General features: G+C 40.3%; 2 protein-coding genes across 5 annotated transcripts; both read right to left on the reverse strand.

The window, feature by feature from the left end:
* Window positions 1-225: 225 nt before the first annotated feature.
* Window positions 226-2711, reverse strand: LOC148087994 (uncharacterized). The gene is made up of 3 exons (XM_087801406.1): window positions 2663-2711; window positions 1564-1704; window positions 226-443 (listed from the first exon to the last, which is right to left on the reverse strand). Exons 1-3 carry the CDS (start codon window positions 2709-2711, stop codon window positions 226-228), a joined length of 408 nt encoding a protein of 135 aa, XP_087657532.1.
* A 1420-nt stretch (window positions 2712-4131) lies between these two features.
* LOC148087995 (transforming acidic coiled-coil-containing protein 1-like) lies at window positions 4132-20014 on the reverse strand. 4 transcript variants are annotated; one of them, XM_087793746.1, is made up of 14 exons: window positions 14359-14630; window positions 12093-12184; window positions 9288-9615; window positions 8469-8504; window positions 8136-8190; window positions 7984-8065; window positions 7069-7109; window positions 6326-6457; window positions 6176-6252; window positions 6055-6098; window positions 5833-5993; window positions 5148-5254; window positions 4953-5073; window positions 4132-4890 (listed from the first exon to the last, which is right to left on the reverse strand). In XM_087793746.1, the coding sequence occupies exons 1-14, from the start codon at window positions 14436-14438 to the stop codon at window positions 4822-4824; spliced, it is 1425 nt and encodes a 474-aa protein (XP_087649872.1). In that variant the 5' UTR covers window positions 14439-14630; the 3' UTR covers window positions 4132-4821. The 4 variants fall into 4 exon arrangements, with proteins under 4 accessions (XP_087649872.1, XP_087649862.1, XP_087649853.1 ...); XM_087793736.1 differs by lacking the exons at window positions 8469-8504; window positions 14359-14630 and adding an exon at window positions 19923-20014; XM_087793727.1 differs by lacking the exon at window positions 8469-8504 and having other exon boundaries at window positions 5833-5990; window positions 14359-14629.
* Between the last annotated feature and the right edge of the window lie 1241 nt (window positions 20015-21255).

The following is a 21255-nucleotide window of genomic DNA, read 5'->3' on the forward strand; positions in this document are numbered from 1 at the left end:
TTGCGTTCTCTTCTGTTTCCAAACGTTAAATAAAAATGTTAATTTTGTGAAATGAAAAGTAAATAAAGCACAGACGTTTATTCGTTTCTAACATTCACAAAAAAATATATAAATAAATACAAGTGAGATTGAAACATCTTGTTAAATAACACTTTGACTGTTGCCGTGCACTATGAGTCGTCTAACCCTGTGTTTAATCTCAATCTGGACGAACATCCTCGTGCTTCACACCTGGCTGCAGGTGAGCAGTAGCACAGCTGCCACCAGCAGGGCGGGGCTAGAGAGCAGCGGCCCTGCGCTGTTGTGCCGATGGTCCCAGTGGCTGTGGCTCTTGTGGGGTCCGTTGCAGTTCTCCCCGAAACAACACTCCATCTTCGCCGCCGAGCTGCTGCCGTGCACTTTCTCACAGAACGCCTTGTACGTGCACGACTTCAGCACCGCGTCTGGAAGAAGACGACCACGGACGGTTCAGTGTGGACCCGGTGACCCCGCGCACACACACACACACACACACACACACACACACACACACACACACACACACACACACACACACACACACACACACAGATGTGTAAAAATATAGAATGATGAGAGGATGATGAGGAGCTGGAGGTTGTAACTAAACACTCTCAGACAGAATAATGAAAAGGCTGAATAATCTGCTGACTCGGCAGCTGCCGAAGGAAGATTCTGGACCGACCAGCGATTCTCACAAAAAAGTGTGCGATAAACTGACGACAATCATGTGATCTTGAGCGGACTCCATCGTAGAACTTTGGGCGTGTATCGGCAAGAATCTGGAGAGACGATACGGTGGCGTATTGCGATACTATAGCGGTATTGTATTGTAGTATTGTCCGAGTACTCAAGGTTGGCATTGACAGATTAACACACCACGTGACTCTTGACAACGATGTTACTGCTTTTCATTTGTTATTTTAAACCAAAATATGTCCAAACATCTACTTTAAAAGCTGCTGGAGTCCACTGTATCCTCTCATGCTCAGTCATAGCAAGGATCTTTGCATTGGACGTAACAGCTACTGCCATCTAGCGGGCCGGAATATAAATTGCAACACAAAAATGAAATTCAATGAAAATAAAATAATATAAAAATAAATAAAAAACAATTCTTTATTGAAATATTAAATCATAAAATAAAATAAAAATATTAAAAAAAAATATTGGCATCTTTTTAATTCCTAATAAATTGAAAAAAATATGTGTAAAAAACTGTTGGCATCTTTTTAATTACTAATAAATTGAAAAAAATATTTGTAAAAACATGTTGGCATCTTTTTAATTCCTAATAAATTGAAAAAAATATGTGTAAAAAAATGTTGGCATCTTTTTAATTCCTAAGAAATTGAAAAAAAATAAATGGTTGTTGCTGAATATCAATATGATATTCTGGGGGAAAAAAATGTGTATTTAAATGTATCAATATTTTCTTACACCGAGTGCATCACCGTCTGGTTCTCTGCTGCAACTATTAATAACTGAGATGGTTGAGCTCTACTAAGGTTACGAGGTCAGAGGGTGAAGGTGCTTCGTACTCACTGGTGCCGGTGATGGTGGCGCAGGCGTCGGCGTACTGCGGACACACCGTGGAACCCTGTTTGTTGCATTCGTCCTCGCTGGACGCGGCGCACGTGTGACACTTGAGGGCGCGGCCTTCACAGGAAGAACAACACAGAACAGCTGAGTCGACACTAAGTATGTTCACGGCGACCATGACGCACACAAACCTCACTCGGCCCTCGAATCTATATTTCTTTAGATTTTCCAACATTTAAATGGGTTCTATTTTAAAATAAACGTTCTTGACGTGTTTGTTTCTATGATATGGTTTTAATATTGTGATTTACCAACAAGCAGGTGCAGGTTGACAATCAACATGTGGCTCAACTTGACTCAGTTAATAATATAATAGTTATATTTACACGTCCATTTGTTCTTATTGCGTATTTATGAGTCACATCTTCAGGCCAATATGTCCGTTCTTAAGTTGTTATTTTTGCTTAATAGCAGTATTTAATCAAGATTTTAAAGTTACCTTAATTTTATAGCAAATAGCTTTATTTTTTATTTATATTTATATATATTTTTTTATATTTAGGTTATTTATTTAATAAATAAATAAATATGAATAAGTTATTTATATTTAACCTTGAATTTCTAAATTTCTAAATACAACCCCCATGGGTTATAAACATATTTTCAGAGTTTTATTTTATTTTTAATTAAAAAATCTAACATTATTAAATTGAATTATTATTTTATTTTACAAAGAGTTTGATATTCTAACTGTAACCATTCCAAAAAAAATATTCAAAATCAATATTTATTATTCATAGCTTTTCAAATTCAATATAAAAATGCTAGTGCGAATATTTCAATGAAAAATATTGAAAGTTTTGATGTAACAGTTCAATATTCTGTCACTAACACACTTGCATATATTTTTAGCAGCAGATTAAAAACACTATAATCTTGTATTGTTCTTATAGATGAGTCATAATCCTGGGGTCAGTGGGTTAACAGATAAAAAAAAGTAGTTACGATGATCATTTTAGATACATTTAAAATGATATAATCTAATTTTTGCGTCTTCAAAATATGTCCTTTTCACTGAGGAAGGTAGAAACCCTGAACTTACTGTCGCAGGCCAGAGAGAGGAGCAGCAGCGGCAGCAGAAGCGTCTTCATCGCAGCAGAGGACGAGTGACGGACGAGTCACTGGTGCATCAGAGGGAGCTTTGAACAGTGGAAGGTGTCTCCAGAGTTCTTATCCTTAATGGGTGTAATCTGATCTGACGCTGCACATCAATGTAACCCGGCGAGCTTTAACTCACTTACCAGCTCCTCGTTTCCAGAGAATAAACTTTATTGAGATGTTCAGGAAAACAATAAACGCAGGAACAAACGTCAAACTTTGATGGAAGTACATCAGTGCCATGAGAATAATGATAATGATAAAGATGTTGAAAATGTATTGACATTTTTAATTATTTTTCTGAAATAATTTAATTCCATTAATAGTAAATTAATATATAAATATATGTACAGTATATTGATTTGTATATGAAGTTTAATTTGTTATTCTAAAATAATTTGATTTAAACATTAAAATATTTAATAAATACATTTAAACATAGATTAAATATTCAAATTTCAATAATTAAAAAACAGATTTTCTCAATTCGATATTTTTTAATTTGTAGCCTTTTTAATTCAATATAACACCGTTATATAAAAATATATATTTATATAATAGTGCAACCAGACAATACAAAAACTATTTGACATAACTATTAGCCAATCATGCGACACCTGATGATCATGTGACGAGGTAGAAGCTCAACGTCTGCTCGCACTGAAAGTTAAAACGCTACAATTAAAAAAACAACAACAACAAAGAACATTGAATTAATTTTAGAAACATTTTAAATAAATTATATTTAAACGCCACTGATAAACTTCTATAAACTTCAGTGCTGTGTCTCAAATCGCATACTAGCGTACTAAAAGTTAGTATTTTTAGTACGTTAGTGTGTCTCAATTCTTAGTATGCGAAATTTAGTGCGCCATGCATACTAAATTGGCGTACTAACACACCCACAAAACTAGCATGGTTCGATGGACACTAACCATACTAAACAGCCGCCATTTTAGTGACGTTTTAAACGGAAGTTACGTCATATATAAATGCATATATATGCATATACTTAAATGTGTATTTTCAGCAGCAGTAGGAGGATAAACACGTCTTCGCTGCTGATACCAGCTTAAATATCTCGCGATTATTTAGATTCTCATATTTTTTCTTTATTTCTTTTTCCAAAGTTGCAATACGTGCTGCCAGCAGGTGTCGGCGATAGCGTTCAAACAGCTGGTTGAAACATCGTTAAATAGAAGTAGAAGAAGAAGCTGTCATGTGATTTCCGGTTAGTGTGTAGCTTCAGGGTTTGATTTGAGACATACTATCTGCGGAGAATTTGCGTACTAGTTAGTATGCATACTAAACTGATGCATACTAACTTCTAGCATACTAAGATAAGTATGCGATTTGAGACACAGCACAGGTCTCCTCGACTTCCATGTTAGAAACAATAAATACAATGAAACATCTCTTCATGATCTATTTATTATTCCAGACACGGTGCAGGACTGAAAGTAAAAAAAAAAAGATAAACTTTCATGTGACATTTCAACAGTGGCACATCAGAGGGTGTGTGTGGTTACAAGGTGCTAACATGGGAACATCGACGCTTCCTGTGCAGGTTTGCTTTGTGGCCTTCGCTATGATTTCTTCACACGAGCGTCACACGAGTGCAGACCCTCGTCAGGGGATTCATCCGGAAAATATAACTTTCTTCCAAATCCACTCGTATGAACGTTTGTGTTGTAACTTGTAGCTGATGCAGCTCGATTTAAGCCACGCCCACGTGACCCCCCTCAACACGCCCTCTAGAGGACCTCCTCGTGTACTTCACGGGGAACAAAACTCCATCAGTGTTTTTCCTAAACTGGATCCGCCTCGACTCGGGACACGTCTGGAAACAAGGCTCGGTCAGACGCGGAGCTGATGTCACCGGTGGTGAGTCATGAGCCGCGTGTTGCTCATGGGCACGACGGACAGAAGCTGGTCCAACATGATCATGTGACGGCACACAACCCCGGGGTTAGCAAGCATGTTTAGTGGTTCTCGCACAGGAAGTTACTTTAGAGTCCTCATGATGCAGGACGGGCGGGGTTGAGGGGGAGGGGGGGGCGACAGCGCCCCCTCTTGGATGGAGGCGGGACAGCATCTGTAGAGTCAGTCGACCTTCCCCATCTTGGCGATGAGCTCGTCACAGATCTTGGTGAGCTCTTCAATCTCTTGGTTCTGAAGCAGAAACACATGTTAACATGTTTGTCCGCAGCGAGGCATGATGGGATACGACTGACCTTCTGCAGCATGGCTTGTTCCAAGGACTCGTTCTTCATCTGCTCCTTCCTCAGACTGGCCGTCAGCGCCACGCTCTCCGAGCTGGCCTTGGTGCGCACCTGAGCGATCTCCTCGTTGGCCCTGAAGAAGAGGAGACACCGGAGTTGAACCTGAGACCGAGGCTTTATTGATGAGTCGGCAGCTTCTCCACGCACTTGTCCAGCTTCTCCTCGGCGTGAAGTTTGAGCGTCTGATAACGCTGCTCCTCCTGCTTGACCCGCGCCAGGTACTCCTGAGCACACTTCTTCAGCACCTCCTCGTTCTGGAACAACATGCTTTTTTTATTAACTTCATATGTATTTATATATATAGTAGTATTCCTATAAGTATCATTCCTCCATCCATCCACCTCTCCATCCATTAATTTCTCCATCCATCCATCCACCTCTACCTTCCATCTATTCCTCCATCCATCCACCTCTACCTTCAATCTATTCCTCCATCCATCCATCTATTCCTCCATCCATCCACCTCTACCTTCCATCTATTCCTCCATCCATCCATCTATTCCTCCATCCATCCGTTTACTCCTCCATCCATCTGTCTATTACTCTATCCATTCATCTATCTATTCCTCCATCCATTTATCTATTCCTCCTTCCATCTATCCATTCCTTCATCCATCCGTCTACTCCTCTATCCATCCGTCTACTACTCCATCCATCTATTCATCCATCTATTCCACCAGCCATCGATCTAATACTCCACCCATCTATCCATCCATCTATGCCTCTATCCATCCATCTATCTATTCCTCATTCCCATTCATCCATCTTTTCATCCACTGTCCATCCATCTATCTAAAACTAAAAACTATGGCAGCTCTATGAAGATAATGACCTTCTTAAATCCTTCAAGTGTGTTCTTCATGGTCTCATAGCGACGAAACACGTCAGACAGCGAACGTTCCACTGAGTTCAAGTCAGCCAGGGCGGAGTCTCGCTCCTTCGTCAATGTGAGCAATGCCTTCTGGGAGCCCATGTTGTTGCGTTGTTCATCTTCTGAGAGAAGTAAATAAGGACATGAGTGTCTAAGTGTTTAACTCTTCCCAGACTCACGCACCGATCATCTGAGAGATCGTCTTCTCGTATTCAGCGACGATCTTCCTGCAAAGATAAGACATCTTTTAGTGATTGAAGAAAATCATTGTATCAATATGGTCTTCAATTGCATCCGTGCTGACCTCATCTCGCCGACTTCCTGTCTGCTCTCCTCGTACTTCTTCCTCCAGTCGCTGACCTCCACCTCTTTGGTGATGATCTGAGAGCACAAACACAGCGTGAAGAGGACCCGCCATCCAGGACGGTCGCCCCACTTGACAAATAGTCTGCACCTCCTCCCGGATCAGAGCCAGAACGGCTTGTTTCTCCGCCTCGCTGATGCAGATGGAGTCCAGCACCTGACTTCCTGTTTTCTGGATCTCACTTCCTGCTGCGTTGTTCTTTAATTTGCACGAGTCCTGCTTCTGCGGGAGGAAATATGTACGAAAATAGAAAATGAGTCTACATTTATAGGCAGACGCGGTTCAGAGTCTCACCGTGAAGACGTGACTCACACCGCAGGTACACAAACATTCAGGCGGGAAGTTTAATTCTCTGACACCAAGTTATAAACATGTGCACCATCTGGGCCCAACTACACTGTCTGACATATTTTTAACCCAGAGACACAAGCGGTCGACACATGATAGTTCATTCACTTCTAATTTGTGCGTCCCTTCCCCCCCCGTCCTCGCTTCTCTCTACTGTCCTTGCTGGGATTGTAACGGTCATAATGTAATCTCCCAAATAATCATCCTAATCCATCGGCCACCTGAGCAGAGGAACATCGTGTCAGTCACATCCTCCAGTCAACGTGGATCAGACTTTGTGGAAGAATTTTGAAGTGCTTTATGCAGATTTTTGTATGCGAGTCCGTCACTATGGTTACCAAACAATCTGAGCATCAAAAGATTTGAAGCAATAATAAAGGATCTTATTACAGAAACAAAGCAACAGCCAGGATTGGATTATCGCAACAATGGAAATATTGCACCATCTAGTGGACACTGGATGTATAAGAAAGACGTCAACTCACCACCGAGCAGCAGTCTGGCTCGTCAGGCATGACGTCACTCACTGTCAAAACACAAAACGTGTGGTTAGAGATAATATAATATTTAAAGCAAATTAAAAAATAATAACCGAACTTTTGATTTTATATTAAATCTATCAGTTATAAACATTAAGATTTTTTTTTTTATAGCTGCACTTGTTCTCTATCTTGAGATTGAGGACATTCTAGTGCAGCTGGTTACGCAACGTTTGCTGTGTGGGCTTCAGATCACTGAGGAGCCGCGGTCACAAGCCGCCCGAAAGCTTCGAGTGTTCGCCGATGATGTCATGGTGTCTGTTGCTCGCCCAGTCACATGACAACGACGGCTACGGTTCATGATTAACAGTGTGTGACACAGAAAGACCACAAAGTCCTTCCCGCTCCACGATATTGATCCGCGTCTGATTGTTCTTTTTACCAGAGTCAAACAATGACTCACAATGACTCATGTTGACTCAGAGACACACAATAACAATTAAATATATTATAGAGAGACGAGAAAGTGTCCTGATCCTTGATCACCCTGATATTATTAAGTTCTATTTTATCCACATGTGTGAGTGTATGCGTGTATATGAACAATGATTTGGAAAATGAAAAAAAAACATTTTGACTTGTTGTTTTTTTTATATTATGTGATGATCTTTTATAATTTTGAACATCACTTGGACAGAAGAACTCTGCAGCTGTTATTTAAACCATGTGTACTTATTAAAGCTTCCAAGAAGAGATAAAAAAAAAGGTATTTTTTCTTTTGGTTTCTATACAAAAGCACGTGCTTACTCTGGTTCCAAAACGCCAATTTCACAACAATGACTACACTACACTTTTCTGCCAGCAGGGGGCGACAGAAACAACCAAGTATTCCGAGGAAAGCCGGTCATATTATTAACTCACTGCTCTGGTCCTTGTCAGGTTTCACACACACGCTACTGGCCAACTTCTCCTCGTCCGTGGCGTGGCCCCCATGCAGGTCGTCCTGCAGGTGGATGTGATTGGTCAAGGGTCGTGTCATCGTTCTCAATGCAAACACAAGCAGAAACTCTCACCTGTGTGCTAAAGTCCGCCTGCACCGGCAGGTTCGTCTTCACCGTGCAGGAGTTCCTGAAGATGTGTCAGATTTCTTCATCATTTAAACTGTAGTGATTAATTTTAATCTGTAGAAATGAAGTAATGTTTGCTGTCTGAGCGTGTGAGCCGGGTGAGAGATGATCAGAGAATACAGCAGACGAATGAAGGCAGCAACGAAAGATCAGCTGCAAATAAGATTTAAAAACATGTTTCTGCTCAGTTTACTACGACCATCTCCTCCTCAAGTCAAATGTAGCGGTTGATGTGGCAACAGCACAGACGCTCGCTCACTCTGCTGTACAAGTACTTACAAAAGAACACACAGGAAATGGACTTGTTCAGAAGTCCTGACAACACATAGAGAGGAAGAGTGAAGACCGACACCTCCGTAAGTGACATGAAGAGTGAGAAATGGGTGAGCGGGAACTTAAACGATTACAATTAGATTTTCATTTTTGTACATCAAAGTTATACCTCTCCCTGCCTTACTACAGAAACATACTTTTATCATAATGATTTTATAAGAACATCTTTTGCTGAAATGCTAAATGAAAGTATGAATTTATAACTGAACCTGCTAATACACTGTAAGCTGTTAAATGTATTTGATTGCGAAACGTAATAATTCAGCAACATATCAAATGAGAAACATTTTGTTTAGATTTTGTTACAACTGTTTTTAGTTAAAAAAAAGTCACAGCTCAACCCTGTTACAAGTGTAGTTTTTTCTGTGCTTTTCACTGGTGGGTTCACGGCCAAAATAACAAGCCAGCATCATAATATTATTCATAAACATTTATATGAAATTATGTCTCTGGTCCCTGACACACACACACAGCATGGTACAGTCCTCAAATGAAATAATACTTATAACATTATGTTAATATAAATAAATATAACCAAAAACCTGCGGCCAGTTTTTTTTTTAAGTGTTATTAAAAATTATTCATCATTTGCTTTTTTTTCTTCCTGCCACACGATGGCGGTGTTTCGTCACTATAGTCATGAATAAAGCAGACGTCAACAAGCATCAATATCAGATCTAGAAAGTCGAGTGTTTGTCAGAAAGACATGAGTCAGAAATAAAAAGTAGCAGTGATTGTCAGTTCAGTTTTCTGAGTGTGACTCACGTGATGATGCTGCCGATGACCTCACTTCCTTCCTCTGTGCAGGCGATTTTAGTTTTCATCTGACTTGGGTCGGCGTCCGTGTTGCCGTTGAGCAGGTCAGGGTCGGGAGCTTCATCGTCCACCTCTGAGGGGTCGGGGGTGTTCAGCGCGGAGTGGACCTGGAGTGTCGGGGGTCGCGGCAGCAAGAGCACCGGGCTGACCTCTGGTTCGGTGCTCAGGGTCAGATTCAGGTTCTGGTCCAAACGGAAGCCGCTGTTGTCCAGGACTCGGACGTCTCTTGGTGAAGCTTCTTGGTTGGAATTCTTGTCAAGGAAGTGATTTGTGGTCCCTGAATGAAGAAGAGATTTATGGGACACTTTAGTGAAGAACATAATTTAATTAAAGTTTCAAATCTCTTGATGTAAACATCATCAAGACACTATTTATAACACATTTGTGAGCATTAATTCCTCATTTTCCCAAACTTCCTCTGAGAACATTCACATCCTGTGTTGTGAGTCACACTGCTGCACTGGATAAAATACCCCCACACACACACACACACACACACAGACACACACACACACAGTAAAACTCACACAACCACACAACAAACAAAACTGCAGAATCCCACGTTGAAACCTCCACAAAAATAGCTCTTTAACTTCATTAGTCTTCTAATACTAATGACTTATGACACAAGTGAGGATGATGCAACTGCGCCCCCAACTTTGGTTGGATTCTGAGACTTTCTGGAGACACACCCTGCTGAGAGACGGCGCAGATGCAGAGGAACCACACCCGGCCACGAATGTAAAAACCACCAAGTCTCCTAGCAACAAGAACAACATCATTATTCTTTTACAGCTCCTCGAAAAAAGAGGAAACTGCCAGATCCACTGATGGAGAAGCAGATGGTTTACAACAAGCGCTGCGGCTGGAAGAGAATAACATGTTTGTTCCTTCTCATGTGAGCGGAAAGTGATTCCCCTTCAGCCAAACAAGTCTGATGATCACTTTGATCGCCTTCAACCATACATATCAACAACAACATACTTCTGACTTCCTGCAGCGTCTACACAACTGAAATAATGTTTGATATTATGGCAACAATTTTAACTAAAAACTCTTACAACTTAAATAAATATAAAGATAGTATTGACTACGGCTCTAAATTTGACACACATAATATTACATAAAATAATTTATAAAAAATCTAAATAAAGAATTCTATTGAAAAAGTATGTATTTTGTTCAATAAAAACAATATGTGAAGTTAAAAAGCCCAGTTTAAAATAAATAAAATAGTTTTTATCTTATCGTTGAAGTTTGTATCCATCCTGAGAATTCATGAAACAAAAACATGGTTACGTAACCGAGACCTCACACCTAAACAAGATACAAAATAAGATTTGGCGTCAGTGAAATGACTCAGATCCAAAACTGTTTTCATTACTGAACAGGATGTTATGCAAGAGGAGTACAGAGGAGATGAACCGTTTCATTTCTAATTTGAATTAGGACTTTATTTGTACTTGGCTCATTTTACCAGGCATGATTTATTTTACTTAAAACTGACTTTGGGAAGCAACTGTGCTTGTGTTCGTCTGTTCACTGAGAGCTCATGTCACTCACTGTAATGGTTGGTTAGCAACAGAAAGAGCACAAATGATTCTTATAGAAACAGTCTTGATGAGACTTAAGATGAATAAACAAGTCTATTCATAGCTTTAATGATAAACAAAAGTGGTACTTAATAGATATATTGTTGTTTTGCTTGTTTGTTCTTCAAAGGGAAGGAGAATTTTAAAAAGAAGAATTTCTAATTAAAAAAAGTAGTTTTCTCACCAGTTTTCCAAGAACACCTACCCCACCTTTAGGAGTTTCTGTTTACTTAGTTAAAACAGATGCTGATCTTCATGTTTTTTAATTGGAAAGCAGGTTTTATGATTCCACAGGTTCTCGGTTTCACTTGGTAAACAAACTGTTGAATTTTCCAGGCTAGCATGCGTCTTGAAATTGGAGGTTGAGGTAAATGTATTTTGATGTGGTTAAGAAAAATGAAACACAAACAATGATTACCTAAGAACACGATCTCCTCTTTACTGTTGCCACATGTGTGGATCAATTTCAGTATCGTTTTACTAGAGTCAACCTTCAGGCCAATTTATCATCATACGTTTGCACTTGAAATTCCTCCACTGGAATAAAAACACACAACATGTACCATACAAAGATACAACTGATCATTTTCCTTATTCCTAGACGCACATTGCGCTGGAGTAAAAGTTATTTTTAGGATTACGTACAGTATATCATTTGCAAATATAATTTTATTTCAAGAAATTGCTAATTTTGTTTCTGGTTCCCCCCAGTGTCAGAACAGTGGAACTGTACTGTCGTTGCTTCTCTGTAAGGCTTTTATCGAACACAGTATATACGTTTTTTTAAAAATTAAATAAAGAATCTTGTTTATTTTTTTCCGCTTTATCTTCCTTGTAACTTCAAAAAGTATCACAGTTATTCGTAGGAAAACATGTGAAGAATTGATAATTCAAGTGAATATGTTTTGAGACGAGTGAGAAAAAAAAAGTATGTAATGTTTGATCTTTACAATTCTCTCTGGTAACCATTTCCGTGCAGTGTACTTAAAAAACAACATTTCTGTGGTTGACCTTGACACCAGGAATCTCAGGGCCGCCTTAAACTGCTTCTGTTCGTGTCTACAAATGAGTTGAAAGTGCTCTTGTCCGCACTGTGGAATTTGAGACGGAGGGGGGGGGAATAAAAGTTGCAGACATGATTGACAGACGAAAATCTTCTTACCTGTGTTTTCACAGTTGTTGAGCTGATCGAGCAGCTTCACGACACCCGGGGACTCGGCTTCTGGAGTCTCGAAGGTTCCCTCCGAGTCCGAGCTGTGGAGTGAGCAAAGAAAAGATTTAGAAAAGTCAACTTGACATTGATGACATTTAGGAATGAACGTTTAGGTTCTGTTGATCGATCAATAGTATCTTTAACAGCGTATAGATTACGTGTATATCCCTGTAAGATAAGACATGAGATAAGAAGAGCAAAAAGCCGTTGGGTGATAAAAAGAAACAACTGATTAGATTCACTTTTAGTTTCCTTCATGAGTTGTAATTATCTTGGACACCTTGAGTTTCTTAACAAGAGAATCATAAAGTCTTATCTTACAGACGTCGACTATTCCAACTGTCATGTTGATGAAGTATCGTTGACTGACATTCTTGGATGCGAGAGCCTCTTATTATTGGTAACCCGGCACCAGCACCAGTCAGAACCTCAAACGTCGCTAGGACTTTGTTCAAGAGGTGGTCTGGGAAGGAGAGGTTCGTGAAGCAGGCCCAGCTGAGCGTAAACAAAGGAGCAGCCTAATACTTCATGGTGAAGTCGGGACAAAGAGGTTATTGAGTTGAGTTGTTCCACGGAACCTTGGCGCAGACGGTGACAGCGAGGCTGTAGAACACATCTGTTTAAATGATCCAGGAGTCCCACAGTATTGTTGTGCGTGCCTGCGCGGGATATTTGTGTTACCGACGATGTCGTGCCAGGTGACCACAGAAACATATTGGTCGTTTTCTCACTTCAAACAAAACAGTTTCTATAAACAAAGTCCTTTACTGGATTAAATTGACGACTATTTACTTGAATCGTCTTAATGATGAGGGAAATATTGAATGTATCATTTTTGTTAATTATTTAATTCTGAGGGTTTATTTAACGTGGACAAGATCATTTTTTATTTTATTTTTACACAATACTTAAAAGCATTACTGGTTACCTATGTCTACTTTATAACCTCAAAAGTGTAAAATATAAATACATTTACAAAAAAGTATACAAATAGATTTTTAATTTTTAAGTTTTAATATGGTTTCCTTCTAAAATCAACCTTGTAATACAACCTTTTATTAGGATCAGGATTATCTATTTTTTGCATCATAGTTATCCAGATCCTAGTGAAAAGTATTGAATAACACAAACGTTTGGTCAAGATTTATACCAGGAATATATTATTCTGATACAATTTCAGAATCTTCCTGCTCCTTTTAAACCAATGGATTGATCCAATACAATCATCAAAATCTGATCAAATTACCTTCAAACAATTGGCCCTTTATGATTTATATTCATGGTTCTTCTCTGAAGGTCGTTCTGTGAATATAATGCTGGTTCAGAACCCTAGACTTGTCTCTACTCATTCATTGTTTCTCGTAAATCACTCCTTGTTAAAGCTAAACCAGAGTGAACATAACGTTCTGTGACTGTATTTCTGAGGATCACTTTGTTTTGAAGTGCAGAAATAGAGCAAAGAATGCGGTTATAACTGTCTTTCTTGAAGTGTTGAGGAAACAATGGAGCTGGAGTTCGATGCACATAAACAAGGCTAATTTATTGTCTCGCAAGTCAGAGGAAGAGGGAGGGAAGGAAATGAAGCCTGGGTTCAAATCTCCCACACCTGCATCCTTTCGCCTCTCGAGGAGGACACACTTCGTCCCAAAAAGACAGACACAAACACACACAGTGCGTCTTTTAGTCGGCTGCCTCAGCTGCCTGGGCGCCTAAATTTAACTCCTTTCCGTGGAAAGATGAGAAGAAGGGGGTGTGTGTTTAAAACAGTCGGCAACTTTAATAGAAACCAACACAAAGCTCAGCAACTCGGGAGACTTTAGCTCCCACTAGCTGGTAACACATTCACGTCTAATCCTAATGTACACACACACACACCCCCCCCTCCTCGCCTCCCTCTTTCACACAACACACACACATTGGATCACATCCCAGTGATGGCCCCACTGGCTGCAATCTTGGATGGTTACTTAGAAACTAGAAATGGGCCTGAATAAAAAGAAGTCTCTTGAAAGTGAGTGTGTGTGTGGGGGGATGTGACATAAAAACACAACGAAGACGTTCAAAACAGTAGCAACAAAATGAGGATTTAACTCTATGGTGAAGGTTGTTTTTCCTTCAGTGACGCACACGACACAGCACCTGTCAGTCGCTCCTCTCCTCCACCTGTAAACAACCATCCCGGTTCAACTTTCTCCCGCAAAGTGTCGACTCTTACTTGTCGTCATGTTGCCCGTCTGCCCCCGTCACCGCTGACCACGTCCACTTAGCCCACTGGACCGGCGACAACCAAGACATCCTTGCAATATTGTGAGTCCAAAAAAATTCTGGGGTCGTCCTTCTCGGCTCAAGAATTTATCCCCCCGGAAAAAAAACAAAAAATCCCGTCCCGGTTCACTTCCTCTTCATGGTGTCAGTGTTTTGGAAGGAAGGAGGACGGAGTCGTGCTGCAGCTGCGTCGCTCTCAAACCTTCTGACTCAGACAGTGCAGAGCATCAGCGATCACTCCCCCCTCCTTCGCTCTCACGGTCTGGGCGGGGGAACCATCAGCTGGTGAGCAGACGGCAGCTCACGCTGCTGCTGCTTCATGTTTGTGAACTTCAGAAGTTTGCCTTTTCCCCTCCTTTGTGAGGAGACGCTTCCTGTTTTAAGAGGCGGAAGAGTGAGGTTACTCCCGGGCGGTGCACTTCAAAGGGAGCGAGTAGGCAAATATTATTCAAATAAAGGAGTGGTGTTACTCGTGCCAAAGGCTTCTTTTGTTGGTTCCCTACATTAATAATGCAGCCTTACATCGACCATCTGTTGTCATGACGATCACGGTTTGTATGACTCTGATGAATAGAAGTGATGACTTTCCTCCTTCTTCCCATAATAGTTGTTGGGTTTCTGATCCACCGCAACTGTTTAACAATTGCATGCCAAAGGAAACAAGGTCACACACATTTGGGAGGATGTATCATAGATGCTGATCCTCTTCTCATGACAGTGAGATCACGAGAGAAGAAAGATGACTCAGTGGGTCACGATACTGATCTGAACAGGTCAACAAATTCAGTATCGCTTCTCACCTAAACAATTTCCCAAAGGAGACCTCCTGAGGGATCAATAAAGTTTTACCTTACCTTACCTTTTTAGATCTCAGGTGCTTCTCAAATGAGCCACACCTTAAGTCAGAAGCCCCTTGAAGGTGTTTGCACAAAATTATAATTAACATATACGTGATTAAATTTTGCATTAATTCAAAAGTACCTTTCAAAATGTACTATACTGTCCCCTATCCCAGAATATTGAATAAATATATTCATATTTTTTCGTTTAGCAGCTTTAATCCAAAGCGTCCATTCAGCCGGTCAGACAGTGATGGGAGTAGGCTGCGACGCAGCACACAAGCTCACCATCAGGAGCCATCATGGTTAAGTGTCTTGCTCTTGGACTCGACAACACAATATTATCAATAGTAATGAACCTGCAGGTTCCACCCTAGCGTCTGAGCAATGTCACCATACGGTATTTTTATGGGTCGGTGGTTGAATTGTTTATTTATCATGTCAATAATTATAAAATTAAAAAATCATGTTGATCCAACTGTTTTTATCTTCATTTACTATGCATTTAAATGAAGATAAAACACATAACTTAACTTAACTCAACTTAAGTTAACTTTGACTCAAGGTAGACTGTGTCCTGGTACTCTAATCTTATTGACAAGAATAGATCTTTAGAAAAGGTTTCTTGAAGAAAGATCAGTTAATCTACTCCGGAAAAACAAGCATCAGCAGATACATTTCATCAAGATGGATGGAATTAAATGTTAATTTGGGATTTAAACTGTGGTCACGTGCACAGGGGCTATCGTATTGATGGATGATCGAGGTCATGTATTAATCAATACAGAAAACTCATAGAGTTAAGACTGACGCCGCATCAAACAGTCACGACTGCGTTCACCCCGCGCTCACATGACAAGCTTCTGTTGCTATTTGTGGAACTTATATAACCTATACATCTCCGTCAGATGGAAGGCGTTCTATTAATAAAGGCCAACACAGCGTGACTCAGGCAACACAAAGAGATGCTGATGAAGATGTTCTACTTCGTATCTGCCCTCTAATACATTAAAAATGCATGAAAAACAGTAGGTCTTGCAGGGAAGGATTCGGCCCGTCGATGAATTCATGCAGCAGCTCACGAATGATGTCACAGCCTGGTGCACACGGAGAAAGGATCTGTGTTCCCTGATCACTGAGAGGAAAAGTGGAGCACAATTCAGGGGCGGCAAAGACCGTCAGCAACCGGGCCAGAGATTAGGATCAAACAAAAGGTAGAGAGTGATGTGGGAGTTTCGTTCGACATTCCCGACATTGTCTCCTTGTTCCTCTCCTTGTTACGTGACGGCGGACGAACCTGTCCTTCTGCAAAACAAAGAGCCTCCAGCGGCAGCAACTTCCTGTGTCGTCTCACACATGTTTACCTCGTCTGGATGCTGTCAACATGCCGCTGAACACTCAAACACATGTTGGAACTCAAGCTCCCGTATATAAGAGTGGATGCAGAGAGGCGAGGATTCAACTCTTATGTAATAGCATCAAACCACACACGACTCAAACAGTAGCGAAAAAAACTCCCCGTGTGGGTTCTGATGCTGCAACCGCTCGGCAGCGACTCACATGCCAGACCCAGACGTGGTACCGACAGTGAACCCAGCGGGAACAAGCTCTCCGGAGCACCAATTACATTTTGATGGATGGCAGCATGTGTGGGTTATTAGCCAAGAATACATCAGCGACGATGAACACGTCTGATAGCAGCGACAGCAGGGACGGGCGCTGGATGTTAGAACAGTGCGTCACTCACAAGAGGCCAATTCATTAGGCCTTCAGGGTGTCATCTAGCGCCACCATCAGGACAACAAGGCCTTGATAATCTGGATTTAAGAGGCGGAAAAATGCATGAAAAGCCTATTTAGTATTTTTTAACGATCCTTCAAGTGAATTTATGAGTGGCATATTAAATAAAAATAATGAGTGAAAAGTGAGTTCTAGTCACACAATAGTCCGTCTGTGAGGGATTATAAAAAAAAAAGTTTTTAAATGGGATGAAGTCATTTTAAACTTGAGATAGGGCAATAGCTGTATTTTATTCTGTACTGCTAACACAAAAACGACACGGGCAACACAAGTTTCTGATCATGAAATAAGAAAATAATTTCCTTTGGTTAGTATAGCCATCTAAACGTGACAAAAAATCTGGAAATACGGAATCTTCTGCATCCCAATATATTCTGTGAAATAAATTTTGAGAGTGTTTCAGCAGATATTTTTTTAAGGAAATGATATTAATACTTTTGACTAAGATTAATATATGCCAAGGGGGGCAAAACAAAATGGAAACCACCGGGATAGTTAATACAATCTAGTCGTCAAGGCTGAAAACTACAGAGGGGAAAACCAATGATTCGTGGCAGATGTAATTAATATCAATAAACCTGAGGCACAATTCTCAAATCATGATGAAGCCCACCAGACACACGTTCAGTGCGCACACACCAAACAAGAAAGACCAGCCGCATAAAGGATTAAGTTGAGTCGACGGACATGTGTAGATCTTTAAAAGGATCAAACTAAAGGAGGGTTCATGTCAGGACATTCTGGCTTAACATCAAAATTATACCATCTGGCAAACCAGAACTGCAATATTAGATAATATTTACTGACCAACTGATCCCTTTCCGGATTTTAAGCAGGACATGTCCTTATCACAAGAAGCTTTAACAGCTTCTAATGATAAGACCAAAGTTAAACATACTTACTGGTTCTCCTGGAAATTGTTTGTCTTTTTACTTAACATTAACACTTGCATCATGTGAGCAATGCTAGTCTCTGGAATCAACACAATATATTAAGCATTGAGCTTGAGGTTTTGCATCAAATCTAACTAATGAAAGCATAATAATAATAATAATAATAAGCACACTATAATAATATAAGCAGTATAATAAAAAATAATTAATATAAATATTAATTCAAAGCCTTGGAAGCACCAAAGTCTAAAGCAGGCAATTTATTTACTTTGTATTTAGTTTTGGACTTATTTCTAAATAAATGTGTGTTTTTATGATGATTTTTTTCCTGTTATATTCATCGAGTGTTGCAACATTAAAGCGATATTTGGTAAAAGTAAAAGTGACAGTTGGATTGAGCTACAGCGCCATCTAGTGTCAGTGTTGTATTAACGGTGGTATTCAAATTAAAAATATATATTATTTCAGCATCAGCAACTAGTATTGCCAGTGTTGTAAACACATAAGATTTTTTTTGTGGTGTCATCACAGAATAAAAGAATGAAATAAGATTTTTTTTTAAATAAGCAACAGAAAGACAGAACGAAGCACCAAGGCTGCCGTTCTGCAGCACCTAAATTGAAATATACTTTTATAATTCTATGGAAGACATTAAACAACATAATAAAATAAAGGTTTTTGCATATTTTCAAGGCTTCAGCAGCTTCGGACTCATACTCTTGTTTCTGTTTCCACGTATTTAATGAGCACTGAGAACAAACAAGTTGAAAAAAGACAGACAGAAGCAGAAAAGTTGTACAGTATCCAGAACTCTTAAAGGTCATTCACGTGTGTTACTCCCTTCAATGAAACATAAATGATCGGCGAAGACAGAAGAAGCCGATCAAGAGTTATTAACACAAAGAGACATGACAAAGCAGGAGGATTAAGAGTGACTGAACAAAAAGGAAAGAAAGGGCCGGGTCCTCGGAGAGACACCAGCTGAGCTTTTGTTCACGTCTTCTCCAGAGGGACAAGTTGTCAAGACAATAGTGCGACACACACATGTAAACACCAGCTCTGCTGCTCTACCATCTCAGTCTTCTCCACCATGAATCAGACTTTTGCTCCACATTAGCAGAGGCGACTCGCTGACTTGTGTGTGGAAATAAAAGATTCAAATCTAGGTCACTATAGACGAGTATCTGGGAAGCATCCTGGAGTTGAAAGACGTCAGCTACTCATTTCCATTTTTTACACACGAAAGGATGATGAACCAAAATTAGAACAGCAGCCAGAGCGGTGAACCCAGAAGACCACTTGTGTTGTTCCTTGGGGGGGAACTTTAACCTCTAATTGCACTTTTAATCACAGTGGAGGGAGAGTGACTAAATGCGTCTTGTGTTGAATTCGTAACTGAAGAGCAGTGGCCCAGATCTGTCTTCCTGCCCCGAGTCAAAATGTTCAAGTTAAATAACAAACAAAAAAAAGAGACTATTGTGGCATCATTTAGAAACTAATGATGGCTTCAGCCGGGTGTAGTACGGACATGGACCCAACACCAGTGGGATTAGAGGAGGGGGCAAAGTGGAAAAGAACTCTGTTGAAAAGGATTAGGAAATGAAGAAGAGGCAGGATGGCGCTTAAGTGCTTTTACATAACCTTCATCTTAATGGCTCACACTGATGCATCCGGTGGGACTTTTGAGTCGACTGTACATCTAGTGTGGAGCAGCAAACATTCTCCGTCTATGGTTATTACAGTGTGATCTGGGTCGGAGCTGCATCATCAAAGTTACAACTGAGAGGAAGGTTTTGACTTCATGGCCCTTGATCACATTAGCCTCTCCTGGTTTAATCTAATTAAGTGTTCTTGCTTTGTTTTGTTTGCGTAAACAACAACAACAACCTAAACGTTGACCCGACACACACACACACACACACCCTTGCGCGCCGACGTTACTCCACCTTCTTCAACACGAGCCAAAGAGTTGTGACACTTACATGCTGTACTTCTTCCGAGGAGAGCCCCTCCTCTGCTGGCTGAGCGAGCCCCCCATGATGTCTTCTCGCCTCTGGGCAGTCAGAACCTTCCCTGATCCTCACGTTATAGTCCTGCTCATGTTTCGAGTCTCACTACTGTTGCTGATGATGCTGACGCTGTGTGAGGAACCGTTGATGCTCAACCATGAATGGCTCCACCTCCTCGCTCTACTCACTCACATCCCTCTCTCTCTCTCTCTTGATGTTCACACACAAGCAGATTATGCTCACATGTCAGGGACACTAATAGTTCAAGTATTTAACATCCAGTGGCAGATTGCAATGGCATTAACTACCCCCCCAGCCACGTGATGGAGTCATAATAACACTTGCTCTGACTCATTTTATACATCTTATGGTACTTCTTAACTCGGATATTAAGTTGGTCTGATCCTCCTGATCTGTTTGACTCATCATTACTGGAGGATTTGTAACACATTTGTGACAAAAGAAAACCCTGCATATGAAATAAAATTGATATCATCTTCTGGGTTATTTCAAGTATGCCATGAAGAAACGTCCTTTTACAGCATGATGGAGGGAATAAAAAGATGTGTGTGTGTGAGAGGGATCTGTGGAGGGGGGTGGGAGTATTGTTCGGGGAAAGAAAGAATCTCTACAGTCGTGGGGGAGATGCAGACCAGATCAGAGAGAAAGGGGGAGGATGGATGGAGGGACAGTGGTGGCATTTAAACAGACCCACTAGTGTTCGGATGAGTTCTCACTACCTGCTGTGACATCAGAACAGACAGTCAAACCAGATACTGGTGACTTTCACTGAGAAAGAGTAACAAGATAACAAATAGAAATTCAGTGGGTTGTTAGCATGAGAATAAAAGTCAATGAAATGTAATGTAATTCGATATTTTGATGTAGTATCTTTGGTAAGAACAACATATAAGACTGTAATAGTCTTTAAACCAGGCTTTAAAAATGCATGTTTTTTCCCCAAACATACCTGCATTCACAAGAGTAGTCACATGTTGATGGTAAACCCTGTTAACTCCAGGACTTACTGAGAGGATTTACAAATAACTTTCTTCCACAGATTAAAATCACGAGGGTTTTATTAACGACATTTACGTAAACTCGTTATTTTGTTAGAAAAAAACAATTGGAAACCTGCGCAAAGGTATAAACAACACGGAACCAACAGGAAATGTAACTTATATCTGTTTATGTTAGCTGTTAGCTTGATGCAAAATATGTCAAGTTAAATGGCGTGAAATACATAAAGGCAAACACTTAAGCAAAAACAAATTTAAATAAATATATTATTTTTTGAATAATGGAT

This window comes from Callionymus lyra, chromosome 1, assembly GCF_982586985.1.
Source record: "Callionymus lyra chromosome 1, fCalLyr1.hap1.1, whole genome shotgun sequence".
In the NCBI taxonomy this organism is placed as follows: domain Eukaryota; kingdom Metazoa; phylum Chordata; class Actinopteri; order Syngnathiformes; family Callionymidae; genus Callionymus; species Callionymus lyra.

Bases quoted from the DNA above. Each gene is read 5' to 3' on its own strand.
- LOC148087995 (XM_087793746.1), bottom strand. From the start codon at position 14,438: ATGTCTTGGTTGTCGCCGGTCCAGTGGGCTAAGTGGACGTGGTCAGCG. The intron at 12,185-14,358 runs GTAAGAGTCGAC...CTCACTCCACAG, and splicing joins GACGGGCAACATGACGACAA to CTCGGACTCGGAGGGAACCT. The intron at 5,255-5,832 runs GTCATTATCTTC...ATGTTGTTCCAG, and splicing joins CACTTGAAGGATTTAAGAAG to AACGAGGAGGTGCTGAAGAA.
- LOC148087994 (XM_087801406.1), bottom strand. From the start codon at position 2,711: ATGAAGACGCTTCTGCTGCCGCTGCTGCTCCTCTCTCTGGCCTGCGAC. The intron at 1,705-2,662 runs GTAAGTTCAGGG...GTGTCGACTCAG, and splicing joins CCTCTCTCTGGCCTGCGACA to CTGTTCTGTGTTGTTCTTCC. The intron at 444-1,563 runs GTGAGTACGAAG...GTCTTCTTCCAG, and splicing joins CGCCACCATCACCGGCACCA to ACGCGGTGCTGAAGTCGTGC.